Below are 26,360 nucleotides of genomic sequence, written 5' to 3'. Positions count from 1 at the left end.
TTCACTGCAGATGACATCAGGGAGATACCAGCAGCAAAAGAAATTGTCACAAATTGACATGTCAGAAGAGCAAATAAATGAAAGAGTAATATGTCACCAGGACCAGATGGCATTCATCTGAGAGTTCTGAAGGAACTCAAATATGAAATTGCAAAATAGCTAACTGCAATATGTAGCTTTCTTACTAAACTCAGCAACTGCATGAGAAGACTATGAGAGGAAGCTAAGATAACAACAGGCTTTTGAAAGGGATAGGCCTACAGGCCTATATAGTGGTACCTTGGGCTAAGTACTTAATTCGTTCCAGAGGTCCGTTCTTAACCTGAAACTGTTCTTAACCTGAAGCACCACTTTAGCTAATGGGGCCTCCTGCTGCTGCCGTGCCACCGGAGCACGATTTCTGTTCTCATCCTGAAGCAAAGTTCTTAACCCAAGGTACTATTTCTGGGTTAGCAGAGTCTGTAACCTGAAGCGTATGTAACCCGAGGTACCACTGTATACTATACCCAGATAAATGAGTAAAGTTTCTAATAAATGATAGGTGATGCAAACTCTTAAGTTAAATGCCATATGCTAGGGAGGAGGCATGCTTTTTGTAAATAGAAAGCATTCCTCTTAGAATTGTTTGAAGGTAACAATGAACATACAGCTAAACCTATTACAGTAAACACACATGCTCCTTCACCAGCAGCCCACAGCCATGACATGAGTGGAATGGGGCATAGAAGCCAAGGAAGAAATGAATGAAAGGGATAAATAGTTAAGAAAATCAATGCAGGATCAGTCCAAATGCCTATCTAGCCCAGCATCCTGGGTTGTATTCTTTTACTCAGAATAGACTCTGATGTTAATGGTCTTAACTAACTGAAACCCACTAATTTTAATGGGTATAATCTGTGTAACAGTTACTTAAATACCACCCCCTGCTGCCTATGGGAAGCAAGCAAGCAAGGGCAATAACTCTCTTCAGCTGTTGTTCCCAAGTGACTGGTGATCACAAGCGTGCCTCCCTTCATCCTGGAGATAGCCTGCAGCCATTGTGAGTAGTAGCCAGGTTCATTTTTATTGCATTTTTATTTCCCCCCCCCCCCCTACTTACAATACGAGGAGGGAAACATTGGATAGCAAGGTGGCATAATTGCTAGGGACAGAAATTTATTCAGGGTTAAAATTAATTTCACACCTACAGAAATTCCTGTAATATATTTTCTGAGTAAGAAAAGTCACAGTAGAAGGGCTTTCTTGCAAATGTCCACTGTGGGTAGTATGAGAACATCTAGACCAGTGTCTGATTTGGCCAAGTAGTCAGGCGGGAGTCCAAAAGTGTGCCTTAAATGTAGCAGCTTTCCTCTATTACCTATCCCCAGCCAGCATCTAGTATTCAGAAGTATGGTATACGGAACTTGGAGGTTCCATTTAGGTATCAAAGCTAATGGCTTTTGATAGAACTGTCCTTTACAATGCTTGAATTATTGGCGTAGGAGGAGGAGGAGGAGCCTCTTAATAGCATCTTAAAGCTCCATCTCTTGTTCCATAGAATCATAGCCAAACCATGGCTTTCCTCTAGCCCACTAAAAACATTGACTAGAATAAAGGTGAGGACCCTGTGACCTTCTTGACCCTGCCACAATGAACTATTAAGTTTTATTCTCTCTTTTTTTAACCCACCTCTGTGTCTAACACACCAAACATGTGTAACAAACAAACCGTTGCTTAGAAGAAAGCATCTTTCAGAGGGGAAGTGTTTGGATAAGAGGGGTTCTTAGCTCTCACTGCCAGTCACTTCCCCACTGCAGCTCCTCCCATGAGCCACTTCCCCCCATACCCTGTCCAAACAAGCTGAAGTTGGGAAAGGCTGGATTCGGAAGTGCCATGTCCTACACATCTTCTTCTTGCCTGCACTGGCTGATCAAGATTTCTCAGTTCTAATGCTCCAGGAAGAAAGCATGTTTGCTTCTCCAAACAGGTTAAATCTCCTCATACAAAGAACAAAAGAGCCCTCAGTTTGTTCGATTTGACTGCCAAAGCTGTGGCAATCTGTACAGGGAAGGGAGAAAGAAGCGGAGTGTGAAAGAGCCTGCGCATATTCCAGCCTCAGCAGCAGGGAGTTTGCCATCTCTCTCTACCATAATTAAATATTGTTTGCATTGCTTATTGACAAAGCACTAAGCTCCACTCAGTTTTAATTTGTTCTTTGATAGTCGCCTTTTGCTGCTAATTGATTTTCAAGGGGTTTTTGTCTGATTTAATACCTGCCATGCTACTGAAAACAGAGAGGCAAGGTTAAACAGAGCCAAGAAATGAGCCAGGAATCAGTGCATCTTCTCAACCAGTTTGCTTTACAAGCCACCTCAACCTGACGCACAAAGGCTGCATTTAAAAAAGATTTAGCAGCTCTTCCACTCCCAGCCCCTTCCAGGCACAGCTCCTGCTGCTCCTGCTGTTGCTATGGAGTTTACTTGAAGAGGGCTCAGAAGTATAAATGTCCTGGTTTCCCAGCAACACACACTCCAGGGAATGGGCCAGGACCATTGGCTGCAAGGGAAAAACTGCCAGCAGCGGTGTCCTGTGGTGATCAAGGCCGTGAGCTATAAGCTGAGTGTGTCCCATTCAGAACTGAACTAAAGAACCAGATTTCTGATGCTCAAGAGAAGACTGCACTAAAAATAATAGTTAGCTGTGGATCTCCCTGCACAGCTGCCATGTTCAAATGGAAGTTACTGAAAAGACTAGCATTTTCTTTTCAAACATGGAAGGCATCTATAACCAACCACGGGGGTGTCCAGAACTGTGGTAGGACCTATTTCAATACCACAAGCAGCAGCCAGTAATGTGTTGTGGCAGGTAGCTTATATATTGCTACCTCTGCTGAGCTGCTGTCAAGTGAGATGAAGCCCTTGCTCTTATGGGAAGTATAAGGTCAGCACTGAGCAAGCAGGTAGCTGCTGAATGGCTCATGCAGGCATGAGCCAATGATGTCAGCAGCCTATGTAGGGTGATGATGATGGTCAATCAACAGCTGTGTGCCCACAAAAAGCAGTCCGATCCGTCCTGTTCCTCCTAGATTACAAAGCAACTCCAGCAGATAAAATGGGGACTCTTCATATTGGTTGCCACTCAGCCGCAGATGCCACATACAATCTGCCGCACCAGCTTGCTGGCTGCTTCTGTATAAAACTGACCTGAACTTTGTCTCCTTTTTTTCCTCTCCAGGAAGATCCAGATGGAGAAGAGATTGAAAAAGAAAAGTCCAACTCCCTGAAACTGGAGTTCACAGAAGATGCCAACTTCAAAACGAAGGTTAACTACTCTTATGCAGCTGTGCAGATACCTACAGACATCTACAAAGGCTGTGAGTTGCCCCTTTTCACAGAACTCTTTGTTTTAAGTCTGGAGACAACCCCTATAGATCAGGAGTGAGGAACGCTTGGCCTGTGGGCGAAATGCAACTGGAGAGTTGGCCTTCTAGAGCCCCTTCCACCCACCAGTTGTTCAGCAGGAAGCAGCTGAGAGGGAAATGAGGTTCTGATGTTGGGCAAAGTGTGTATGATTGCAGCTCCTCTCTCTGCAAGAAGGGAGAAGTGCCTCAGCAGAGAGGCAGACTTTTTGCATATTTCCAGGAGCGCAAGCATCCATGCAATATGCAGTTGCACGCATGCAATTTTGGGGAAGCAATTGCAGTTTGGAGTTTGAGTCTTTGACTGACTGTAAGGCAGGGCTTGCAGTTCAGCTGTGCATTGGTGTTATTTGCAGTCTTCTGTTGGAATTACCAAGTTCTTTTTGCCTTTTGTATAGTCAGCAGAGACGAAGGCTGTTAGCTTTTCCTTTTCAAACTTTTTTCTAAGAGTCTGAGGAATTTGAATCATTTTTTCTCTTAAATTTACTTATTTTTTTAAAAAAGGTTTTGACTGTTTTTACTGATAAATTTAATATTTATTGTAAACAGCTCAGAGGTTTTGCTGCAACCAAGTGGTACATACATTTTATGAAATACATGAAATTAAGAGAAAATGAAAGGTGAGGCTAGAGTTACTGCAAATTAAATATATGCTTTTGTTTCCATGAAAAGTAACTGTTTGTGTGTCTATGTGAATGTGCATATTAAGGGTATGTGATTTTGTGTGCATCTCACCCCACCCCTTTTGGATCTGAGCCAGCCACTGCTGGAATGTGGCCCATGAAAGCTTTCCCCCAGGGCAATGCCGCCTGTAGACCCCCAAAAAGTTCCCCACCTCTACCATAGATTAACTATTAAAGCTTCATAATACACAATATAGTTGGGTTAATTTATCCTTGCACATAGATGCTAGATAAACTATAGCTGAGCTTAACCAGATCTGCCCTTCCCCAAACAATAGCCCAGCCTCCACTGAAAAATGAGCACACATCCACACACACAAAATCAAAGTATTTTTGCCTCGCTCTACACTAGAGTAATCTGGGATTGTTTCATTACTGCTGCCTTAGTATGGTAAGGTCAGGGGCGGACTTTGGTAATATGGTGCCATGAGCAAGGACAAAATTTGGGGCGCACACCCCAACTTTGAGTAGCTACTCATCTAAATACAGTGGGACCTTGGTTCTCAAACGTAATCCATTCCAGAAGTCTGTTCGATTGCTTCCAATTGGCGCAGGCACCTCGGAAACAATAGCTGACAGCCACATCAGACGTTTGGCTTCCGAAAAACGTTCAAAAACCGGAACACTTACTTCTGGGTTTTCGGCGTTTGGGAGACAAAATGTTTGAGTACTATGGCATTTGAGAACCAAGGTTCCATGGTATAGGTATTGTTGTTGTTGTTGTTATTTATTATGCACCTCCTTTGCTTGGTGCCCTGTGTGAGGGAACTGCCTAAACCTGGTGCAGGTATGGTGCCAGTTTGCTGTGTAGCTGCACTGCACCAAAACCACCTGTTGCTTTTTATTCTGCTGCTGTTGCCTGCATCGCTTTTGTGATGGGCTACATGCCCTTTGGCAAGCTCTGCAGCTTGATCCTCTCTGAGAGTTGGTATTGATCAGCCTCGCCTTTATAGTCGCACTCTCGTGGTGAGCCTTCCTTCCCGTGGACGTTACAGAGAACAGCTTTCGCCTGGGCAGTTGTTTTCCAAATAATGGTTTCTGGCTTTTGAAAAGTGCAATTGCCATTCTAATTAAGGTGGGGGCACGGGCAGTTTCTCTAGCACCATATTGAAGATCCCTCTCCTGCATGTCACAGCGCTGCACCTGATGGCTTGTCATGGTGCGCATGCCCATCAGGGTTGTTACGCTGCATCTGAGACTGCTTTGCCCTTGTCTCTGTCATTCCCTCTGGCTTTTGCTTCCTTTTTGCAGAAGAGAAGACGTCAAGTTCGTCTTTGCAAATGCTCAGTCACAGAACAGTTTGCTGTGTGCATAATTTGCACTACAGGCTATCAAATTTCTATTTGAAACACTTTATTTGCATTGCTTTTTTGCATTTCTTTCTGATTTTCTGCTGTTATAACACACCCACTCCCACTCCCTCCCCCCATGTAACTGTAAAGTAAGCGGCCTATCCCAGAATAGCCACAGCTTTTGAATCAGGGAAGCAGAAGAAAAGAAGGGTGAAGAATGACAACTCCCACCTGTAGGTAGAGATGAGGAAGAAATTAATTAGGCAGGTTACATGAAAATACAAACTGATTCTCACTTCCCAAACCAGTAAACAAAATGAAATATTTTCCATTCTTCAAAATTTGCACTTCTCCAACCAAAAAGTGGGCACAAAAATGCATTGAGAACATTGTGCAAAATTATAATAGGAATAATTTCTTACAAAGATGTGTGTGTAAGGCGAACTTGCATACAAAATTGTATATTTTAAGAAAAATGCAACAAGAATGCATACAGGTTTTCACATGAACTTTTAAAGAAAAAATCACAAATTGACGTGAAAATGGGGTGAGCTGAAAAAATGAAAAACCAAGAGAAGCTGAAATAGACAGATTCATTCATCCCTACCTGCATATGATTTCTGTAACATCCAACAAATAGGAGTCCAGTCCGAATGTATTTTTTAGAGGGATAAGTTGAAAGGAAGTGTTTTCATATGCACCTTTCTAAATTACAGTGGTACCTCAGGTTAAGTACTTAATTCGTTCTGGAGGTCCGTTCTTAACCTGAAACTGTTCTTAACCTGAAGCACCACTTTAACTAATGGGGCCTCCGGCTGCCGCTGCGCCACCGGAGCCCGATTTCTGTTCTCATCCTGAAGCAAAGTTCTTAACCCGAGGTACTATTTCTGGGTTAGTGGAGTCTGTAACCTGAAGCGTCTGTAAATGAAAGAGAGATTTGTTGATCATAACATAGGATCATATGGGATCGTAACATGGGATCATATGGGATCATAACATGGGATCATAACATTCCTGCACAATCCCGTGAGATTACAATATGCATCTAGTCTCGCCCATCATAAAGGTTTTTATTCTGGAAAACCTTCACTGTGTAAATGCTTCCAACAGATTTACGGTCTGGTGGGAAAAGGCCCTAGGTGTTTTCAAAAGCTCTTAGTGATGCTGCCTGTTTGCAGTCCAATTAGTGCTTTGTCCCTGCATGGCTCATCACTGGGTAGAAAACTCATTCTTTCTCACTAGCTCTGAAACAGCCACAGCAAAGCCTCGAATCTTCACCAGGAGCTCTGAGTTCTTTGTTACCCCCCTAAGGACTAGTCTCTCTGTTGCCACAGGAAGATGGGAGGGGAGAGCTGTTCTTAAGACTTGGCTTTACTCAGCTGAATTGTAGCTGAGGGCTCACGAAGGCTTTTTCTGCCTCTGCACTTGCTTCTGTTTGAGGGAGCTTTGCTGGCAGACAAAAGGAGGTCTCAGAGCATCCACTGAAACGCAATATAAAAGCCTAGCACTATGCTTAGATTTTTGAAAGCTACTTTAATTTACATTCTCCGTGGACAGCAACAAATGTGAATGAAAGCAGGGTAGGATCCAGACACTTTGACAAGTGGACACTTGCCTCCACAAGCCCATCTAAGAGGAGGGAAAGCACTGTGCCCAGATATGCGCACTCCTATGTATGGCAATGTGGAGTGGTGGTTCAAATGCAGAAGCTTCTTTTTCCGGGTGAAATCTGGAATGGAGAATATGCCATGCATTCATAGTGTTAAAAAATATAATAGAAAGATGCAACCTAATTCCAGGCCTCTTCAAAAAAAGGCCAATGTTTGTTTGAACCCATTCACAACAACGATCAAAGAGGAATGCAAGCAGCTCTCTTCCACAGATAAGATGTGAATCTGAGCTGGTCTGTGCTGTTGTTTATATACACTGGAAGTCCTACATTGAAAGAAATGCAACCCCTTTCCTCAGCCCTGCAGCTGACCTCTCCAGCAGCCACAGCATAGTTTGCATTGACTATATCTCTATGCTGCTGGTCCTTATATTCAGGCATAGAGCAGGTAAGTGGAACAAGGAGCAGTGTTTGCACAGACTATGAGCAGGGTGGAATTGTGCTCCCCTGCCATTTATGCTCTAAAGACTTTTTGTGCACAAATACTCCCTGAGCCCACATGGCCCCTCCTTATTCCAACCATTTTGTGGCCGTATATTGGGGAGAGCTCAGAGGGGCTCCCATGCCTTGTACATATAACACATACTAGAAAGTACAGCTCTCGGTCTCCCTTTAGTGGCCGCTCTGAATATCCACCTTGTTAAGTCTCTGGCACCTGCTTGCTTTGAGACTTTAATATGCTTTGAAAATTTCTCCATTAAGTCACTTAGGAATCTAATCAAAAGCGACATAGAAGCTTAACTTTTACTGCCTTTCAGCCAGACTGTGAGCTAGGAAAGGTGTGTTTTCGCTTGAAACGCTCGTTAATATCCTTGTGTAGAGAGACTAATTCCACCTAACTTAACAGCAAAATAGGAAGCATGGCGTTAACCTTAGAAAGCTGAGTCAAACTAGCTGCCTATCCTCACGGTATAGTGTGTGATAGCTCACTGGAATGTGAAAGTCTGTCTCCTGATGTAACATGCATGTTCTAAATGTTTTGATTGCTGCCACATTAAAGAATGCCGCTAATCCTTATGAATCTACCTCACCCACATTTGTGACTTTCCCCAGAATAGGAAACCACACACAATATCTCACTGGCTCTTTGGGTCACATTTTTTGGGGGTTTCAACAATGGTTGCCTCTGTGCCACCCAACATCTAGCTTGCATTGTTCCTTTGGCAGTGTATTCCAACATGCACTTATGTTGGCTCGTTAATGTGTGGAGAACGACATCAGTAGAATGATTTCACTGCACCGGCATCAGTGGATTAGAAATGGCAATTAGTTTTATTACCTACCTAGTCCAGGCCGAGCAGCTAATGAACCAAATCATGAGATGGGGGGAGGAGACCTTGGGGTGGGTGAGCAGGATGAAATATTCATGATTTCCAACCTCCTGCTTCTAATGCAGAACAAGCACTGGTGCCCTGCCAAAGCCACATAAATCAACACACAGTGCCATGAAACAAAATCAAATTGGAGATTAACTCACTCTAGGGTGTTATGCCCTGCTTAATAATAATAATAATAATATGATGGAGGAAAATAAGGGTGTGGGGTGGATTTTCTATGGGCAAAGCATCTCACTATATGGAAACAATGGTTTCAAAATGCTTTTAAAATAAATATTACTTCCACCACATGAAGTATGGGTAATCTTTGAAATGTGGTCTCCACTCCACTGCCAGACATTTCCTGCTGGTGACTTGAAAATGTTGCCTACTATGGGATGAATTTGCATGGAAAGGCAGCTGATATCTTATGGTCACCACAGGTGGTTTTTTTGGTGAATGTATTTGACTCAATGGGTATCTTGGGTAAAAACGTAGTAATAAGACGACCCCTCATCCCCAAGGGTGGCAAGGTATGTTTCATTTCTTATGGTCGAACCCAGAGACTGTTAATAAGGCTAGCTACCTCTAAGGCACCTGTATTGCTTTCTATTGCTTCTTCAGCATCATTAGTGTTTGCAGTTCCTCCCAAGTTGTTACTATCAGTGAATCACAGTATAAGTTATCTGCCGGTTTGCTAATGCAGTTGTTATCGCATCAGCTAGAATCACCCATGATTCCAACAAGCCTTTGTCACCTACCAAAGGTTTGTGTGCTGCTCTGATATATCACTTTAATTTTTCATTTCATACAATAATGCTGATATTATGCCAGGCTGAATTAATTTTGAGAAGATCTCCTGAGAATTATATCAGATGCTTCGTCAAGCTACCTAATTACCTTCATGTCTACCTTAATGTGAACCCATAGTATTCACATCCTGACTTTGCAGCGCCCTCTTGCTCCTCTGCTGGTTTAAACAATAATGTATTGTATAAAATGCTTTGTACAATAACCATTAGCCAGGTGGAACCTAAAAACTGTTAGGTTCCACTTGGCTAATGTTTTCTCCAATACTCAAAAAGAGAGAGAGAAAGAGAGAGATCAAATAAACAGGGTGATCATATGCTCCAGCTGGAGAAAAGTACCATCTTGAAGTGAATAAAAGGTAAAGGTGAAGGACCCTTGGACGGTTAAGTCCAGTCGAATTCGACTGTGGGGTGCAGTACTCATCACGCTTCAGGCTGAGGGAGCCGGCATTTGTCCACAGACAGCTTTCTGGGTCATGTGGCCAGCATGACTAAACCGCTTCTGGTGCACGGAACACCATGACAAATGCCAAAGCACACAGAAACACTGTTTACCTTCTCGCCACAGTGGTACCTGTTTATCTCCTCACACTGGTATGCTTTCGAATTGCTAGGTTCGAAGCTGGGACAAAGCAACAGGAGCTCTCCACCGTCAAGCAGATTCAAACCACTGACCTTACGATCAGCAAGCCCAAGAGGTTCGGTGGTTTAGGCCACAGCGCCATCCACATTACCTTTTACCTTGAAGTTAATATGCAGGAGTGGGACCTGCAGTTGCCAGTATGCTTCTGTTAGGGATAGGGCAAATATTCAGTTCATTTCACCCCAACCCCTACTTTTGCTTTTATGGATGAAAATGTAATGGCCAGCCTAGTATTGGTATTACTGTTCCGCTGTGTGCATCCTAAGATCAGGATGTACACTTTCAATCACTCAGTTTTAGGAGCAGTAAGAAAGCTTTTATGCTTCCTACTGACTGTCTGAGGTAGAATCTTCTGTATCTTGTAGACCTCACTTTGAGAACTTCCAACCAAAGTTTCCAAACCCTCATTGGTTATATGATTATTCCATACATTAGTTAAGAATGAAGTGCCCTAAACAAGTACTATTGTTGCTAGTGCTATGTGTGTTACTCTATTGTAATCCTCTCCTCAGCAGGGAACTGTCAGAGGAATAAGGCTATTACAAGAATCGATTGTTCATGCCCTGCTTTTCCATGTATATTAATTTTTCTGGGCCTCAAGATCCCATGAATACAGTTGTTGTTGTTGTTGTTAATAACATTTTCTTGTGCATATAACTTTACATAGTGTTTGATTAGTGCCCTAAAGCAGGAGTGTGGACCCTGAGAGGCATATAGCCTATTACATTGGGAAATCCTGGAATGAAAAATAAGGAAGTGAGCAAGGAAATTGGTAAGAAAATATAATTGAAGAAGGAAAGGAAGCATTACATTACCGGTATGTGTTATGGGGTGTTGTCTATTATTTTTGAATAATAATCCAGAACAATCATAATAATAATACATTATCACAATTTCAGGAAATGCCCTAGTCCTCTATTAAATGCACTAGCCCTATGCATAAGAGAACTGTAGACATCAGCCATCTCCTTTGTCAATGCACAATCAGCATCAGTCTGAAAGGGGGCCTATGGGTACAAAGATGTACACAAAGCTCACTCAATGGGGATGGGAACCTTGACTGCCAAGGGTTTGCATCCTCATAGGCCAGGCTTCCTCAACCTCGGCCCTCCAGATGTTTTTGGCCTACAACTCCCATGATCCCTAGCTAGCAGGACCAGTGGTCAGGGAAGATGGGAATTGTAGTCTCAAAAACATCTGGAGGGCTGAGTTTGAGGAACCCTGTCATATACTCATTGGGACCATTCAGACTGATGCCATTGATGTGACTGATGTGCATGTCAGTGTCTAAGGCTATCTACTTATTCATGAGAGCTCCTTCAATTCGAAACCCCTGTAGAGCTGATTGCTATGAGCTAACTGGGGTTTTGGCTTTTGCCACCCTGCGTTTTCTTCATTGGTTGGCCCAAAAAAGCAGCGCATCATAGTAACTTAGGGAACCTTCACGCAGTAAGTGAAGAAAGGAAGGTGCAAAACCCACTTCATCGGTAGAGGTTAAGATATAAACAACTACCAAGATGGATGGTGAAGGTTCTGCAGTGTGTGTACTGTGTTTATTTTTTCACCTGAAACCATCATAGATCACACCTACAGCAGGTATAAGCTAGAAGGCAAAGTAAGAGGTCTGAAGGTGTAGCTTTCCATACTTTGTCTCATGGGAGAATATAATGATTTTTTTGTACAGTATACAGGGCTTGCTACAGCAAGGACTAAAGAAGAAGAGGCTTGGAGCTGTGGCAGGGAACAAACTGCACAAAAGACAGCCATTAAATTTTCTGAGGGTGGGGGGAAGCATATAACTGATTCATTTGTCTATAATATAACCATATCCCATTTAGCACACTGCAAGCCATAAGCAGTCTCTAAACCAAGAGGTACTGCAACACAAGGCTACTTGGCTCAGAACAGGGTAATAATAATAATAATAATAATTAATAATAATAATAAATTTATTATTTGTACCCCACCCATCTGACTCAGTTGCCCTGGGTAGGCAGAGTGAGGTGGCCACCTTAGGCAGCAGGGCTTTGATATCATGAAAAGGCAGCAAATGGTTAGATATTGTTGTTAAGATTACCAGGGGGTTGGGGATTTTTTTGTTGCCATGGAGAGAGACAGTTGTGAGATTTTCTACTCCAAGTGCCAATATATTCTGGCTGGGCTTGGGTACTGTATAGAAAGAAAGAAAGAAAGAAAGAAAGAAAGAAAGAAAGAAAGAAAGGAGGTTGGTGGGCCAGTTCTGCCTGAAGCTTGTGTCCTCTTCCTTGGAAGCCTGTCTCTCTAAAATAAAAAATGGTGAGGTCTAGTTATTGTTACTCAGTGGATAAAACAAAAGCATTCTGAACATGCTTCCAAGAACACTCTTCTTTATGGCTGCTTCCATGTTTCAGAGCTAAGAGTTGGCAAGTTGTAGCTCAAAGAAGTGGAAGTGGTGGAAGTGATGGAAGTGGTGGTGAAGAGGAGATTCAAGAGCAATCAGTGGAGAACCATCATTTGACTGTCAGCTGATTTGGGGGTCCAAAGATGGATTGAGTTTTGGAGGCCAAGTGGCAACTGATGCAAGATGAACTATCATATGAAAAGACTTGGGTGTAGCTTGTTCCCAGCACTAACTTCCTTTTATAGTAGTTTGGAATTAGATTTGTAAGAAATCACAAGCAAGACTTACAGAAGTGACAAGTTTGTGTGACCTTTTAATTGGATAGATCCTCAGCAACTGCTCTTCAAAGTAGCTCCACTGGTTTCAGTAGAGCTATATCAACTGAAAATAGGCAGCGGCTGTGTTTCTGGCTTAGTTACCAGGCAAAAGGTACCAAATTCTCAAGGGGCAATGGAGAATAACAAGGTAACCTGTCACTTTCGTCACATCTGGCAAATGCACTTAAGAAGGGGGAGGAGTGGGCAATTTGCTGGTATTTTTAAAGTGAAAAATGTGTGGCCTGTAAGAAGCCTAGGCAATAACTATGATCTGCATTCCAGAGCAAGCAAATTAAGTGATCAGGTATCTTTCAGAAAAGAATGAGGCACAGCAGAAACGAAGGTTTTAAGGAAGCATTTACAGTACAGTGAGGTGGCTTGATGAGTAGGAGAAAATCCTACTAGTGATGACTTGCATGCATGAAAGAGCTCTCCCAAAACAAACACTATAGAGTGCTTATGTTATCAATTATCACACAACTTTTTTAAATGGAGGCTGTTCACATGCTGAACTATGAAGTATCAAGGAGGGAGAATCACTTAGGCAGTAGTAAGAGACAAAATAGACTTTAGCTGCAGCAACAAAATCAACATGTGGCAACTAAACTGCTTAGTAAACTAAACGACATAGCAAATCAGAAAGGAGGACTGGTTGCAAAAATGCAAAGAGTCAGATACAAATGTGTTCATTGCTAATTTCTCATCGCAGCCAAAAGTCTTTGTTATATGCTGAATCTACTTTACCTAGCATACTGTTGGGGTAACTAGCATGGGGGCTGGGGGGTGCATGTTGTGATGCCATTTTATCCCTCATGATTTTGGACATCTATATGAAGTTGCTGTGTGGGTTTCCTCTGGGAATGTGGAGTGACACACCATCAGCAGGCTGTTAGCATTTGGCTCTATTTTTCCTTGTTCTCTCAGTCTGGTGAAGCTGGGAGGAGCTGAACCAGTGCCTGGATGCTGTAGTGGGCTGGATGAGGGCTAATAAACTGAATCCTGACAAGACAGGGACACAGTGTGGAGATTATTCCTACATTATTCCTATTTTACCTGCTTTGGATGGGGCTATACCACCCCTGAAAGCTGATAGCACAGTCTAGGGCAGCCTTTCTCAACCTGTGGGTCCCCAGATGTTGTTGGACTACAACTCCCATCACCCCTAGCTAGCAAGGCCAGAGCTCAAGGATGATGGGAGTTGTAGTCCGACAACATCTGGGGACCCACAGGTTGAGAACTGCCGGTCTAGGGAATCTTAGGAGCCCAGGTGGCAGCTGTGATATGGAATGTCTTTCATCAGTTTTGTCTGACTCATCAGCTGCAGCCATTTCTGGACAGATGCTACAGCAGTGATGGACTCTCAAATTTCAGCAACACCCCATGTAACACTAAAATTTGGTGCCCCCTGCCTCTCACATTCTGTTCTACAGCATTGTTTTGGCACCCTCTGCAGCATGGCCCCCAGTGTAACCGCACTGGTCGTGTCACCCTAAAACTGCCTCTGGCCGTAGTCTATCACAGTGATCCAAGCTCTGATAACTTGGATGCTTTAGCTGTGAATCCTGCACTGCAGGGAGTTGGACTAAATGACCCTTTGGTCCCTTCCAGCTCTAAGCTTATATTAACTTCCCAGCTGGTTTGTGTTATACGTGGGGCTGCTTCTGAAAGCAACTTAGAAGCTTCAACTGGTACAGGAGATGGCCACTAAAAATTGACCAGTACAGCCAGGTACTGAATATGGATGTCATGCCAGTTTTTTTAAAAGCACACAATTCAGTGTGACTTTATGTCCTCAATAGCCTAGGTCCCACAAGCCTGAAGAAGAAGTGCTTCTGACAATATCAGTCTTCCTGTGTTCTGAGATCATCTGCAAGTCTCTTTTCTCTTTGTCAGAGGTGGTTTTCCCAGTAGTGGCTCACCAGTTGTGGAATGCCTTCCTTGAAGAGGCTTGCTTGGCACTTATGCATCAGTCTATTCAACACAAGACATTGCTCTTCATGTTGGCATTTTAACTTGTAATTTTAGCTCTTTTCTGGGCATTTTAGCTGTTTTAAAGTTCTTACCCTGCTGCTTTATTGCAGTATTCGTATTGCAGTACAAATGGTTGCATAGCGTCCTGAAATACTAAATAGGATGAAGGTCTCTGTGCATGTGTGTGTGTGTACAAACACTACACACACACACACACACACACACACACACACACACACACACACTGCACTGCAGTAAAAGAAAGGTAAACAGCTATAAAATGTGGAAAGACCACCTCAACACTTGCAAAATCACTCAAAGGCACCCAAGATAACATAATGATATTCAAAATCCACAACTTTAAAAGTCACAGTGCAATACAATGGATTTAATACATTAGAACTAAAGAGCTTCCAGTCAAAGCAGTACACATGAACAACAAAGTAGCTAAACCATTTGGGGATGATAGTTTTCAATCTGTCTCTTAAAACATGAGATTTAAAAATACTTGGGGTTTTTATGAAAATGCTAAGCTTGTGCTCTAGAGCAGTGTTCCCCAACCTTGGGCCTCCAGCTGTTTTTGGACTACAATTCCCATCATCCTTGACCACTGGTCTTGCTAGCGAGGGATGATGGGAGTTGTAGTCCAAAAACAGCTGGAGGCCCAAGGTTGGGGAACACTGCTCTAGAGGACAGCCTGCAAGCATGGAAGATGATGGGCAAAAATCTCAGCTCAGTGGGAATGGTGGTCCAGTGAGGCAAGGGGGGAATTGGGGACAGTGCCTGAGATGATCTCTACTGCCAAGACCAGGCCCTGTTTACCTATCGGACCAGCCCAAGAGAGATGAAGAAAGAGCTGCATGTCCCCGAGGGTCTTCGAATAACTGTGTTGAGGGGGAGAGCATCTTACTCCATCTAACTCCTCCTTTCCAGCTTCCCGAAACCCCGTGTTAAGTGATGGTGTCTTGTATGGGCTGCATAAACTTTTTGTGTTGTTCTTCCCCTCACGGTTTGATCTGGCAGAGGGTGGGGTGCACCTCCAGAGCTGTGTTAACTCATAGAGATAATTGAAAATAACTTTCAAAGAGAGCTCCACTTAAGAAGTTAACTACTTGCTCATGATCAATTCAGTATACATCCATAATGGCATTTAAAGCAGAGCATTAGGAGCAGCATAATTTACTTCTAATAGACTCATTATTTGTAAATGTATTTATTTTTAAGATAAAAATACCATTTTAAAAAAGCAAGTTGTGCAAAATGTTAATATCCTTGTGGGGAAGAGAGGAATTAATGAGAACAATGAATCTCTTGCCATTTCATCATTTGATTCATTAGCATTCAATTTCCTACCCCCAGAACCTGGCATTACTGCAGTCATCAGGGTTTCTTTTTGCAGGAGACCAGAGGAGATTGATTCCATTTTCTGCTTCACCCTCTTATGGGAACTGGCAACTGTGACCCGTAAAATAGCTGGTTTTGAAACTTGTTGAGTTGTGAGCTGCTTCTTTTGTAGCCTCTGACCACACAGTAAGGCCAGAACTGTTCAACCACTTGTCACTTCTCTACATTTCTGAAGGAGGGGGGTGCTGAATCAGAGGCTACAGATTATACTCTTTTCCATGCAGCCAAAGTCACCACAGCAGTAAATTTTAAGCTGCTACCACATGGTATCCACTCAAAGAATAATGCCATAGAAACTATTCATAGAAAAGATCTGAAGAACATGTGCCGTTGTTTTCAGCAAATGCCCATAATTGACATTTGGGGCAATTTAAAATCCATTTAAGCCACCTGTATATTAAGCTATTGCAATAAAGCTCCTGTGAAGCAGATTGAGAGTTTTCTTTAAGCGTTTTGCAAAAATATGCTTCAAAGAGAGTTGGGACACATTTCTCATTTTTTTTAAAAAAAGAAACCCAACACATGCCCCTTAACATTCAAGTGCTGTAAACCATAACTGTTTAGAAAATTGAAAAGTCCTTGGAACTAACCCCCTAGAAAGTTTCATTAAGATTGATCGTGTATTTTTTGAGATATTAAATGTTTTAGCCCCCATTATATTCCTGATGCAACCTTAATTATTCTGGTACTACTGTGCCTGAATAATAATGTGAAATTTATACATTTTGAAGGCAACACATATTGAATGATAGTCTTACGCAGAAGCAACCTACTTTTTCTTCTTCAGCAAGAACAGGAAAATACAGAATGCTGTTATGGTCCTTTATAGATAATTGCACAAGAAAATGTTATATATGAGAATGGTAATTGGAATATATTTAGCACTGTGGCAAATTGTTCCTCTCAGATGTTTTGGAGGCAAAGGAGGGGTTTTCAGAGGGGTACAAAAACTTCCTCCTTAAACTCCAAAAAGGTAGCTTTTAAGTGGAAGCAACTTGCTTCCCCCCCCCCATTCCCAGTATTCTTCTTTTCCTCTTTTTAACCCCAGCATTCTTCTTTCCCAAGTGGTCTGAGCCCATCAGGGAGCATGGAGAAAATTCAGTGACCTCACAACAGCATTATGCAGCTAATCAGATTGGGTTGCATAATCACGTTACTGAGGGCAAATGAAGTCAATTATGTTGCCCCTCACTCTCCATGGGTGAGGAAGGAACTATGTCCTAGTTGTCAAATACATCCATGCTGGACTGGGCTGGGCTATTGTGTGGTTGTTCCATTGCCCACATTTACCGTGCAGTACAACAAAACAAGGAGCATTGACATGGAAGTCTTGGCAATGGGGATGCCCTTCACAAACATTTATATGAGCTCTTGAACCCCTATGCCCCAAAAATTATGAAAGGAGCCCCCCTTGTTGGGCGAACAGAAGTGTTTTTCCCATGTTCCCCCAGCTCCATAATTTATGCAAGTTTCAGATGAGGTTTCATCCATGTTGAGATAGCTAGTTTGCTTCTACTGAACACCTGAAAGCTGCTGGTTTTCTAGCCCTTGGGAATTGGGTCACCGGCCAGACGACATTAAGTTTGTGTGGGCCGTATTCAGCATTTATCCACAAAGACATTCTAAGTAGTGGGGTTAAATGAGCCTGAAAATTGTGAGTATATTAGCCTGTGACAGAGCTCTTCCTCATTAAACTTCATCTTATTTGAAAAGGAAAGTGCTTTTCCGTCTACAGGCTGTAGCTGTCTTTTCAGCACCAAGGACAGCCCCTGCCTATTTACCGTATTTTTTGCACCATAACACTCACTTTTTTCCTCCTAGAAAGTAAGGGGAAATGTCTGTGCGTGTTATGGAGGGAATGCCTACGGGTGGCATGCCTACGGATTTTCCTCCTCTAAAAACTACGTGCGTGTTATGGCCGGGTGCGTGTTATAGAGCGAAAAATACGGTAATCTTCCTCTACCTTTTTCACCACAATTGCAAAGAAGGAATGCCCCTTCTTTTGTATTGTACTCTAACCTGTCCCGGAAAAGAGTTATGAAAGGTGCAACTAGGCAAGGATTTATTTATTTTTTTGCAAATATGCTAGGTTCTCCATAGTGCTGCACAGAATGTACTATAAAAGAATGTGGCATGAAGTATTAACTACATGCAGCCATATCAGTGATGCTATCTCTCATGCATGTCCAATCCCCCTGATGCTGCTGAATTAACACAAAGGAGAGAAGTGATACATGCAAGCTAACCACTTAGTTGGTGCTGGGAGAGGGGCAGGGAATGTGAGCCCACAACACAGACAGGAAGACAGGGCTATAAGATCTGGGGTAGCATAGTGGCTAAGAAACTGAGCTGCAACTCAAGAAGCACTCGGGTTTGAAATGGAACTTCAAATCAAGTTTGAATCTTGTCTCTGCCATGCACTCACTGGATGGCCTTTTGCAAGTCGCTCTCTCTCTCATCCTCAGTCCTTATCAACCCCATCCCCTCATTTGCAATATGGGGTATGCAAATACTGACATTGTCGAAGCTTGATAAAGATTTCAGCTACATTTTTTAACATGCGAACAGTTGAAAGTTATTACTTTTTGTGAAATAGAAGTGATGATTTGTAAGCAAATGCATTAAATATTTGATTGGCAGATAGAGACTTTGTAAATAAAGTTTCGGAATCTGTAGCAATGAAACACGAAAAATGCATTTCATATTGGCCATAGTAAACAAATATAATATGCTGTGCATATTATATTTTGATTTCACTTCTGTAAAGACAAGCTACCTTACACAGAGAATGGAGTTTTCAAAACTCTCATTGCTGTGTGTAAAGCAAAATATCCCTAATATCTATCCGTTGATTCGCCGTTATGGGTGGTAGGAAGCAGCAGTGGTTTTTGCAAGAGACACAAGCAGAGGTTGTAATGGGATTGAAATGAACAAACTGTTCCTCTTGACTTGCCAACCCAGAGCTTGTATGCCACATTCCTAGTCCTCCACCCTTGTCTGAGGATTTCAGCACTGAAGCAATCGAGGGGCACTATCGCGAGCTGGCATGCTAATTAAAACATTTAATAATACACCCTCCATAGTCACCCGTCACTACACACACAAATTGCATTTTATATGTTTTTTATTTACTGCGCCAGTTTTAATTAAATCTGTAATCACTTGCCAGGGAAGGGTGGGGAGAGGGCGTGGCCTGGACTCTTGTTCTCCTTGCCTGGCTGGAGGGGCTGGTTTGAGCCTTCCAGGTTAGGCCCACAATGGGGTCCCTTCCAAGGGAAAGAGCACAAGATGGATGGGGGGGAATCAAGTCCAAGTTGCGAAAACATTCAGAAAGAGGAAAACCTGGGATATGTCTGGATGAGAAAGGGGCTGCAAGAAACAAGGTTCTCGAGCGACATCTCAGGCTGGAGAGTTTATTATCTTGCTGTTCAGATGAGTTTTTAGTGATATTAGATTAGAGGCAGCCAATGATGATGACTGAGCATGATAGCTCTTAGCCTGAAGGATGACTTTGTTTAAAAGGAGTTTCCCAAGAGACAGATTGTAACATTTAAAGCGGGGAGGTTTCTTGGGGGGAGGGGAAGTGTAAAGAGTCGCGTAGCTGTGCTCCCAGCGCAACTGTGCAAGGCTATAGTATCTCCCCACACCGGCATTATCCCCACCCACCATTGTCTAGCTAAAGTGTGTCTGTGTGTTGCACGGTTAGCAACTTGCATGAGTTACGGGGAAAATGTACTGATCACACTCATTGGGCAATTAGAGCTAGATTTTTCACATGATTTTACTCTCCTTAGAAGGGACTTTCCTTTGGATTATTTTTTAAACGTTTTTTTTTTTGCACAGGTAGATTTGGGCTCTTCTGAAAGGTTGCCTCTATGCATTACTAACAGTACAATCCTGTACATGTCTATTCAGACATGAGCTCCACTGACTTCAATTTGCCTTACCCCAGGTTGGTTGTTCTTGTTTTTTACTGTGGCCTAAAAGTATGCTCAGCATCAAGTATGAATGCCAGAGTTGTTTGCTCCGCTATGCTGTCAGAATAGTATTAGTCACATAATGCTGGGTCGATAAGCCAAGAGTAAATGTCAATTCCTTATGTGTTTCTTCAGTTTTGGCGTTATAAATAGTCTGACATACTATAAAGCCATGTTGCTTTGATATCTGTCTGTAAACTGTTAATACATTTAATCTTTTCTCATGAAACCAGCCATTTTGTTTCATGAAAACTTACACAAAATAAGATAAACAGGAAATCATAGGCTGATAACATAGGGAAGGGTGTGTTTTTCTCTAAGAAACATCTACTGAGATAGTGACTCAATAAACTACTGATCAGAGGTGCATCTGTCAGCAGAAATACAATAGCCTCTTCCCACTGTAATACATTAATAGTTTTTTAAAGAAGAAAAAGATTCAGGAGCAGATCTGAAAGAAATGTGAACAGACTGTTTAAGTAAACTCTGTGTCAGTATGGGTTTCATCTCTGAGTCAATAAAAATATATGATGGTCATTAGGTAAAGAATAAAACAGTAAGTAAAGACATGATCGATCACATTTTTAAAGCTGTAGAAAAAGAGTGTGGTGTTCAATGCACTTCACTTAGGGTTGTCCATATTTTGCCACCCCAAACCAGGCAGTGTACCGTATTTTTCGCTCTATAACACGCACCCGACCATAACACGCACGTAGTTTTTAGAGGAGGAAAACAAGGAAAAAAATATTCTAAACGAAACAGTGGATGTATGAGTTTTGTGGTTCATGCTGTGGCCACAGACATGTGATCTGACAGTGAGTTTGGAGTAGCCCAATGCAAAAATCCTGAGGATCCATGTGGATCCATGCTTTGTAACCACGTTTTTGCACCACTGCGGCCCCAGGCAACAGTGGGTGCATGATTTTTTTGGTGCAAGATGTAGCCATGGACATGCTATGTGATCTGATGGTGAATTTGGGGTGACCCAGTGCAAAAATCCTGAGGATCCATGTGGATCCGTGCTTTGTAACCACGTTTTAAGTGGGGAGGGAAGGAAAAGCACTCAAGGGACAAGGAGCACGCGTGGGGTGTGTGGAGAAGGATGCTGCTAATAATGAAGAAGAGGGGTATAAGGGGAGAAGGCTCCTCTCCTCTCCCACTTTGCTCCTTTAAAGCAAGCAGGCTCTGCTTTTCTCCCTCCTCCCCGCTCATCCCCGGCTTAGCGAGCTGAAAAACTTTGCTGCTATGTAGCGAGCTGAGTGGGGAGGAGAGAGGGACAGAGAGCCTGCTTGCTTTAAAGGAACCAACCGGACAGGAGCCACTTACACTCTCCTCTCCCACTTTGCTCCTTTAAAGAAGCAGGCTCTCTGTCCCTCTCTCCTCCCCACTCAGCAGCTCTTCTCCTGCTTTGCTGTTTCAAAGCAAGCCACAGAGGACGGAAGGAAGGGGAACCATGGATCCTCTGCTCACGACTGCAGCAGATCCCCCCCCCCCGCCACCTGTAGGCATTCCCTCCATAACACGCACAGACATTTCCCCTTACTTTCTAGGAGGAAAAAAGTGAGTGTTATGGTGCAAAAAATACGGTATGTCTACAGATGTCCATTTGGAACTCCCACCTGTGTAGGCTTCCCCATTCATTGGGCAGAGCTGTCCGCTCCATGGAAATGACTGGGGAAATCCTTTGCAGGAGAGTTGAGCTTCACTGTGTATATCAGAAACCACACAGGAGGAACAAGATATTAATGTCTCAGGATTGTAACATGTGTTTTGCAGCTGAAACCTTTCAGCTTTGTCACATGGGAAGCCACATGGGAAGCAATTTCGCCATCATCACAGACTTTGCGGGGGAAAGTCTTCAATAAAATGGCGAACATTGCCTTTCTGAGCTGCTTTTCACATGAAGATAGTTTCCAAGGAGGTAACCAGTATGGTCCCCTCCAAATGCTACAACTCACATCAGCCCAACAAGCATAACCAAAGCCAGGGATGATGGAAGTTGTAGTCCAACAACACCTAGAGGGCACTGCATTGACAATCCCTGCTCTACAAGGCTGTTGTTGCATGTTCTTTAGTCCTGATCTTACTGGTTATACCACCTGGACCCTAAAACAGACAAAATCTATTGTTGTAGATTTGAGATGTTATTTGGCAAACGATGTTTGTTCATGTGCCTTCAATAAGGAATGTGTGCTTAGACTGTATATGCAGCCAAGGTGTTCCCTGCAATAAGCAGCTGTGTTAAGAAAATATATTGGCTCTGATCCAAAGCCACAGGTACATGGCCTACATTGCTTACTATGGCAGATATAAATCCCCAAATGTACAATAATAATCATCATCATTTATTATTTATACCCCGCCCATCTGGCTGCGTTTCCCCAGCCACTCTGGGCGGCTTCCAACAGAATATTAAAATACAATAATCTATTAAACAGTAAAAGCTTCCCTAAACAGGGCTGCCTTCAGATGTCTTCTAAAAGTCTGGTAGTTGTTTTTCTCTTTGACATCTGGTGGGAGGGTGTTCTGCAGGGGGGTGCCACTACTGAGAAGGCCCTCTGCCTGGTTCCCTGTAACTTGGCTTCTCGCAGGGAGGGAACCGCCAGAAGGCTCTCGGCACTGGACTTCAGTGTCCAGGCAAAACAATGGGGGTGGAGACGCTCCTTCAGGTATACTGGACCGGGGCCGTTTAGGGCTTTAAAGGTCAGCACCAACACTTTGAATTGTGCTCAGAAACGTACAAACCCCAATCATTAATACATCGATTTAACAGATTCAATTTAACACAGGTGGCCCTGCATTTCCTTCTTCATTATTATTTTCCTGTTGTGGATCTGATACAGAAGGCCCATGTGCCACCTTTTTCTCAAATCTCCCTATATGTCAGTTATGGCCATTCCTAGTGAAAGGTGAGCTGGTGGCTACTGCTGTCCATTATGTCCAGCCTTGAAGTGTTGTAATGTGCTCTCTGTGGGGCTACTGTTTAAAATAGGGAAGGCTAACCTATAGTATTCTTGATGCTGTTGTACTATAACTCCCATCAGCCCTGGCCATCTACCATGCTAGCTGGGGCTAATGGAAGTCAGAGTCCATCAACGTCTGGAAAGGGCTGCAGGTTCCCTGCCCCTGTTTTAAGAACTGCCAAGTCTCTAGTTTTGTGATGACATTCCATGCTATCGAAGCCAGTGAATTTGGGGGTCTATGTGTGTGAGTCAATATGCACAGCTGCCTTCCAGCACACTGCCGTCATGCATGCATGTGGGTAGGGACCGCCAGCATGATCACACAGGTCCATTAGAAAGCTGAAACAAGGCTGACACTATGTGTTGCTTCGCTGGAGAAAAGCCACAGTGGTTACTGCCCATTCTAACTGGATGCAATGAGAGAGAGGCTGCTGGAGATTTTGGAAAGATTAATATTTTGCTTTCCCTTCTCCACTCCATTGTATAAAATGATTGAAGGAAATCGATACATGAAGCATTTTTCTCAGCCTTGGTAATGCAGAATCTTATACCATGTAATGTTTCATTGATTGACTGCAAGGAGGCAGGAAAATCAAAAAAGGGGGAAAGAGAAGGTGTGCTAAGAAGGCAAAGGGCGAAGGAGCCTGGCGGAACGCCACACCTCTGCAGAGGCCTTTGAGCTTACCCAGTCGGGGATCTTAGGAAGTCCTCTTTCTATTAAGCATGCATTTGTTTTATTTATGGATCGCTTTCCATGAGGCATCCTGAAGCAATTCACAATATAATAAAGCACACATAAAAGCATTTGCATATATAAAAAACAGTTAAAGCATGTCTCACTCAAGAGGGGAAGCGCCTGTGTATTTTTCTCTAGGGACTGATTTGTACAAGCCACAAAGTGGACAAGAGCATTTACTGACGCAGGGTTCAAGCATGCCAAAAACTCACTTGGCCCCAAACTAGCTATGATACTAAACTTGTCATTAGCGAATCATGTCTTTGTGGCTTTTAAAGCCTTTTGAGTAGGTATTCAGAGAGGCTGTTTCATTGGAAATGGACCTTTCCCCCACTACCATAGCCCCGGTCACTCACATGCCCTGAGAAGCTGCTGTTAGCCCCAGAAGGAAAACTCCCGTTGACATCGTTTCTGTTGTTCACCAGCTCTTTAACATGTGGCATCCACACACAATAGTGGCCTCCTTCTTGGCATAAATCACTCACCTGCAAACATTGCAGATGAAGAGGATAACAGTACTCAGGGTTAGAAATGCTTTTGAATGAGATGCTGGGGCATATGAAACCTGAATGAATGAGTACTTTCTCTTGGCCCATACTTGCAGATAAATCAGCATTAGAAAGGAAGGATAAAGGGGGGGGGAGAATAAATGCTCTATGTGCATGTGTATTGCATGCCTGAACAAACTTGAATTAAATAGTTATTATTTTAAAATTTTACTATGCCAGTAGCAAGAAATGTGCCTATGGAGTTATTTAAATGGAAGAATTTCCTTTATTTATTTGTAGGAGTTTTGTAAAGTGCTTGACACTGTAAGGGCTGCGAACCTAACATTAACAGGTTTATCATCAAATCCTGCCTATGAGGCAAAACACTATAGTCATTAGGGGAAATGAGGCACAAAAGGCCACTAATATTTGAGGATGCAGCATGAGATATGTTAAGGCTCATTTCAGAAATTCTGAACACCTGCAGACGCTCTTAGATTTCAGCTGCTATTATGGATGCTCTGTAGGCCCAAAGCGAAATTCACCAGGGAATTGCACAGAACTCTTACAACTCCCAAACATTTAAAAGAGATTTTTACAGAACAAGTTCTCAACAGACTTTGTCTGAAGTGCCTCTTTAAAACAAAACAAGCCCCCTTAAATTTAAAGAACATTTTGCTGCACTAGTTTTCAAACAGAAATCAGGTGTGATTCATTTAGATGGGGAAATGATGTACCTGTCCCTTGTGCCCCCAAATCAGAAATTCATAGATTTTTCAGATGTACGGGTAGGTGCAAGATCAGTGGAATACTTGATCCTTCCTCTAAAGTTACTGATATGTGGCAACTGAAATTGCCTAACCTTTGATAGGCTGCAAAACCTATATGAATTTCTTATTAGGTCATTGGTCAATCCTCAGCATTCTGATCAGAGAATGCAGACTTCTGAGGTTCCTTCTTCTATACTACCAAGCAACTTGTGGGCACACATGCACACCAGTCCTTTGCCCTAGTTCACCTTTGCTCGAGCCCCTACCTCAGGGCTGGATTTAGGTTTGATGAGGCCCTAAGCTACTGAACATAATGGGGCCCTTTATATGTCCAGCTGTCCTTGTTAACAACAAATTGTTGCTGTTTTTTGTGTTGAATATATGCTGTATGGTAATTTATGTACCTAATAGGTATCTAAGGCCATTTGCCACTGTTGCTGTATGTAGGTTTTATTTTATTTGTTTTTTTATCTTAGATTTTGGAAATGTACATACATTTTTTTTCCTTTAATTTTTGGGGGGGCCCTAAGCTAGAGCTTGCTTAGCTTATACGTAAATCCGGCACTGCCCTACCTGCTCTCCCAATGCTTGCTTAGCTGTTTGGCTTCAGTAATTGTGTAGCTGAGAGTGATTCTGGACTCTAACTTGCACTTGGCTGTGACAGCCAGGTGTTTGATAGGCATTATGCTGCATTATGGGAGGGCCTTCTACAACTCATCAAATTTGGAGATTTGTATTCAAAAGTCCAAATAAGGAGGCATCAACCTTATCTTTGTTACTATTGTAAAATGTTTTCCGACAATGTGCAACAAAAACCCAAACCCTAAAGAGAGATCTGCAAACAGTATCACCAGGAACGTAGCCCTGATACTATCCTGATCATGAAAGCAAAAATGCCCAGCACATCAGGATTGTCAGAACTGTTGTGGTAATCAGAATAAAGTTATTTGAGTAAAGAAGCAGAATTCAGTAAAAGTATCTGAAGTGTGATTCATCTGTCTGTAATGATCCTTAGGGGTTTGATCAAAGGGTAGCAAGAATAATGAAGTTCAAGGGAGGAGAGGCTGCTGCAGGAAGAATTTCTGGAAGTGCTAAATATAGGCTGTTTCTCAAAAAAAAAAAAACCACACAAAAACAAAAAAAAACCATGATGCAATAGCATGTCCTTTTGCTAACCAGCTGTCAAAGAAACAATTTCACATGGGTTTTTCAGGGTTTTGAGAGAAGAATGACATGATGATGGTGGTGATGGTGATGTTGATGATTGGCTGCCCCCAATCCAAGGTTCTGTGTGTGCTCTGATGGAGGCTTCTGGTGTATGTGCAATGAAGATGCGCTTGCAGAGCTCCACCACCACTTTGAAGTAAGGGGAGGATCCGTTGTGCCAAGAGGCTAAGCCCTCCAAGTGTCAGATTTCAAAGAAGCCAGATAGAATTGATGCTATTCGCTACATGAGATGCTTTCAACCTCATGCACTCAAACTCCTGCAGCAAGCAAGCTGTGTGAAAGAATCGCATTGGGCAATTGTCACCCTCTCCATAAATC

At 42.8% G+C, this 26,360-nt stretch overlaps 1 protein-coding gene across 2 annotated transcripts in view; it reads left to right on the top strand.

Annotated features, from left to right (window-relative positions):
- CACNA2D2 (calcium voltage-gated channel auxiliary subunit alpha2delta 2) overlaps window positions 1-26,360 on the top strand; it is a 518,774-nt gene that overhangs the window by 371,539 nt on the left and 120,875 nt on the right. For both annotated transcript variants that reach the window (XM_053377415.1, XM_053377414.1), the window contains exon 6: window positions 3,214-3,352. In XM_053377415.1, the coding sequence (XP_053233390.1) occupies window positions 3,214-3,352 (139 nt within the window). The remainder of the gene's footprint in view (window positions 1-3,213; window positions 3,353-26,360) is intronic.

The sequence above is a fragment of the Podarcis raffonei genome, chromosome 2 (genome assembly GCF_027172205.1).
Source record: "Podarcis raffonei isolate rPodRaf1 chromosome 2, rPodRaf1.pri, whole genome shotgun sequence".
NCBI lineage: Eukaryota > Metazoa > Chordata > Lepidosauria > Squamata > Lacertidae > Podarcis > Podarcis raffonei.
Note: the sequence above shows the minus strand (reverse complement) of the source record. Positions and strands in the feature narration are given on the sequence as shown.